The sequence below is a fragment of the Procambarus clarkii genome, chromosome 9, assembly GCF_040958095.1.
Source record: "Procambarus clarkii isolate CNS0578487 chromosome 9, FALCON_Pclarkii_2.0, whole genome shotgun sequence".
NCBI classification, from domain to species: Eukaryota; Metazoa; Arthropoda; class Malacostraca; order Decapoda; family Cambaridae; genus Procambarus; species Procambarus clarkii.
In genome coordinates this window covers 22,816,473-22,820,902 of record NC_091158.1, presented here as the reverse complement: position 1 = coordinate 22,820,902, position 4,430 = coordinate 22,816,473, and the positions used below count along the sequence as shown (strand labels likewise).

Sequence of the window (4,430 nt, the reverse complement as noted above, 5' to 3'; positions counted from 1 at the left end):
GCTCTTCTCGATCAAGGATCAGTGGGCTGTGCGAGTCTACGGGATTCTCGCTATCTACCAGCTAATGCCTTAGCTCATGGAAGTCTCTGAGACTGTTGATCTGACACCTACGTCCGTTTGTGTGTATTTACTATGTGTTGCGGTAGGTTCCATCTTTGACCCCGTCCTTCTAACCGTCAGTTGTCTAATGCAATGACATCCGTACACACATACACACACACACACACACACACACACACACACACACACACACACACACACACACACACACACACACACACAGGAAGCTGCCAGGTACCTATTTACTGGTAGGTAACAGGGGCATCAGGGGAGAAAGAAACTGTACCCATTTGTTTCTGCCATCATCGGGGATCGAACCCGGACCCTAGGATTACGAGTCTAGAGCGCTGTCCACTTAGCTGTGTGTGTGTGTGTGTGTGTAAGAACATTCACTTTTAACTACCTTAAGACCTACCTTTTAACCTACCTACCGTGGGTTCTCGGGTTATATGCGAAACAATCGTTTGAAGCTGTACTGGAGTCATATAAAATATATCGAAGTTACAGGATCAAAGATCAAAGTTACAAAGTCATTTGGTCCAAGTTAAATAGTCAAAGGTTGAAACGACAAGATAAAAGGTGGAAAGCAGAAGTTCAAAGGTCATTCGTCCACCTTCAATGTTGGCTCCTCGTACACCACAGCAATTCGAGTACCTTACAGAATGGAAACATTTCAACTACTCATTAATACGACTACGTAATAGCTCAATAGCTATTACCTCAATAGCTAGCTCATTACCGTAATAACTCAAAATTAATTTGTTTTATTTTTAGCAAACACAAATAACCCAAATTAATTATAGCCAAAAAAAAGTGCTTTTCATAATGTGTGTTTAAACAGATCGCTTGTACAGAAAAGTCTTATTTCCATCATTTAGACTCTACATAATTACCATACTGAACCACCGGTATGGAACTCATGCCCCCATAAACACAGACTCGACGAGTACAGATACTCGGGGGATTGAACTCGATGAGTTCAATCCCCCGACCGTCCAAGTGGTTGTGCGCCATTCCTTTCCCCCCGTCCTATCCCAATTCCTTATCCTGATCCCTTTCCAGGGCTATATAGTCACAATGGCTTGGCGCTTTCCCCTGATAGTTCCCCTATTAGCGAGCCACTTAAGGCCAGTTGCGAAGATGGTCCACGGCCGGCTCGTCCTTTGGACGCACAAGGACCCAGGCGAGCCTGGCTACCCTCTGGCGGGTCGCATAGTTGGTGGTGATGTGAGACATAGTTGGCAGAGTTGGAACAGTGAGGCATAGTTGTTGGTGCTTGAACAGAAAGCTCTATGAGATATGGTTGGCGGAGATGTAAGATAAAGCTCTATGAAGCAAACCTGGCCGAGCTGGAAGAGAGCTCTATGAGGCAAAGCTGGAACCAAGAGCTCTATGAGGCAAAGCTGGAACCAAGAGCTCTATGAGGCAAAGCTGGACCCAAGAGCTCTATGAGGCAAAGCTGGAACCAAGAGCTCTATGAGGCAAAGCTGGAACCATGAGCTCTATGAGGCAAAGCTGGAACCAAGAGCTCTATGAGGCAAAGCTGGAACCAAGAGCTCTATGAGGCAAAGCTGGAACCAAGAGCTCTATGGGGCAAAGCTGGAACCAAGAGCTCTATGAGGCAAAGCTGGAACCAAGAGCTCTATGAGGCAAAGCTGGAACCAAGAGCTCTATGAGGCAAAGCTGGAACCAAGAGCTCTATGAGGCAAAGCTGGAACCAAGAGCTCTATGAGGCAAAGCTGGAACCAAGAGCTCTATGAGGCAAAGCTGGAACCAAGAGCTCTATGAGGCAAAGCTGGAACCAAGAGCTCTATGAGGCAAAGCTGGAACCAAGAGCTCTATGAGGCAAAGCTGGAACCAAAAGCTCTATGAGGCAAAGCTGGAACCAAAAGCTCCATGAGGCATAGTTCGCGGTGATCGAATAGAGATCTCACGGTATCAATTAATGGCAGAAGTAAGCCTTAGACATAGCATTCGCTAGAGCACTAGTTACACAAACCTATCACTCGAGTGTCAGCAACCCTCCCCCCCCCTCCACACACAACAATAATACAAGCTCCCTCGGCTCACCTCACTCTCCGTGAAGTATCTGGCCCCTTGTGCCCTTCACCACACACTTCGTGGTCCGGGAGGAACCATTTAAAAAACTGTTCCAGCTTACGGGCTCACCATAGCCCGTGCTACATGGACATTTCGTTCTGAGTAGCTAAATCCAAAACAACTTCCCCCCCCCATGCCCTACTGGATATGGAGGCATCACCCTCCCCCCCCCGTATCAAAAATATATATATATATATATATATATATATATATATATATATATATATATATATATATATATATATATATATATATATGTGTGTGTGTGTATATCACGAAAATAAACACGTGATTAAGAATGTGACAATGTCAGACCACGGAGGAAAAATGAAACAGGAATTTCCTTAAGTACTTTCGTATATTAAATACATCTTCAGAAGGACTGAAGCTTCTGAAGATGTATTTAATATACGAAAGTACTTAAGGAAATTCCTGTTTCATTTTTCCTCCGTGGTCTGACATTGTCATATATATATATATGTATGTATATATATATATATATATATATATATATATATATATATATATTGACTTTAAAATTACAGTAAGTGTATTGATCGAGAGTGAATGTGTGAATGTGGGAGGGAGAGAGAAGAGAAGAAATAGAAGGAATGAGGGCTGGAGGGAGTAGAACTCTAGAGACCCTCTGCAGGTAAGCTCCTGGTAATCTCCAGAGAGGGCAAGCGGGTGTTGGAAGGGAGGGTTTCATAAGCAAAATTATATTCATAATCTTTCATAAGCAAATTTAATATTCGCGAGATTATTAATTCACACACATATACATTAACGCCTATACGCGTACGGTACAAGATGACCGTCGGGAAAAGCACACATTTAAACTTAACAATTAAAAAGTGTTACATTTTTTGTACAAGTCTTCCCGGTTATACTCACGTTCACTCTTGCTGTGAGAGTGCAATATATATATATATATATATATATATATATATATATATATATATATATATATATATATATATATATATATATATATATATATGCGAACAAGCCTGAATTATATATATATATATATATAAGCCTATACTTGCATAAACCACAAGTGAACCCAGAAAGCACAACTACCTTCCAGTAGCTGGCATAACTAGTATGCTTTAACCCACTACGCCATCAGACCTTACAAAAGAAGTAGATAGTTCGAGATATATATCTCAAACATCTCTACCTCCCGAAGGCACCAGATGAGTGAGGGGTCAGTCTGCATTTTTCGTCAAGCCACTGTCAATGTGAGAGAACTCGTGTCCAGCTTATAAGCCTATACTTGCATAAACCACAAGTGAAGATTAACAATCTTTGGACAAGGTGTTGGTGGGTGTTGTCCAAAGATTATATATATATATATATATATATATATATATATATATATATATATATATATATATATATATATATATATATATATATATATATATATATATATATAGAGGAATATGCGCCATGCGATTAGCAATTACACATTAACTCCCTCTTGAAGCACTATCCAGGTTTACAGTTTAAGTCCAGGCTTAAAGCAGAGTCCAGACTTACAGCAGAGTCCAGGCTTAAAGCAGAGTCCAGGCTTACAGCAGAGTCCAGGCTTACAGCAGAGTCCAGGCTTACAGCAGAGTCCAGGCTTAAAGCAGAGTCCAGGCTTACATCAGAGTCCAGGCTTACAGCAGAGTCCAGACTTACATCAGAGTCCAGACTTACAGCAGAGTCCAGACTTACAGCAGAGTCCAGGCTTACAGCAGAGTCCAGACTTACAGCAGAGTCCAGACTTACAGCAGAGTCCAGGTTTACAGCAGAGTCCAGACTTACAGCAGAGTCCAGGCTTACAGCAAAGTCCAGACTTACAGCAGAGTCCAGACTTACAGCAGAGTCCAGGCTTAAAGCAGAGTCCAGGCTTACAGCAGAGTCCAGGCTTAAAGCAGAGTCCAGACTTACAGCAGAGTCCAGACTTACAGCAGAGTCCAGACTTACAGCACAGTCCAGACTTACAGTACAGTCCCACGTCATGTGGGAGGCTCTTTCCCCGAGGAAAGGTCCAAGACCTGAGACAAGTAGGTGCCTCTCTACTTCACTGTTCCTCTTTAACCAAACCTAACAACCAAACCGAAGGTGTAGAATAGTTGGAGACCGTTCACCCATGCTGGAGAACGTGGCAGCAGTATGCAGCAGATAGTACTTGAATATGTCAATACTCAATGATGGATAAAGAATGAATAATGTTGAATGGCGCTCTAGTGGCCGAGAAAGCACATAATAACATATTA

The 4,430-nt window shown here is 42.3% G+C and overlaps 1 protein-coding gene across 1 annotated transcript; it reads right to left on the bottom strand.

Annotated features, from left to right (window-relative positions):
• Nucleotides 1-3,654: 3,654 nt before the first annotated feature.
• Nucleotides 3,655-4,173, bottom strand: LOC138362839 (clumping factor A-like). Its single transcript, XM_069321409.1, has one exon. The coding sequence runs from the start codon at nt 4,171-4,173 to the stop codon at nt 3,655-3,657; it is 519 nt and encodes a 172-aa protein (XP_069177510.1).
• Nucleotides 4,174-4,430: the final 257 nt, after the last annotated feature.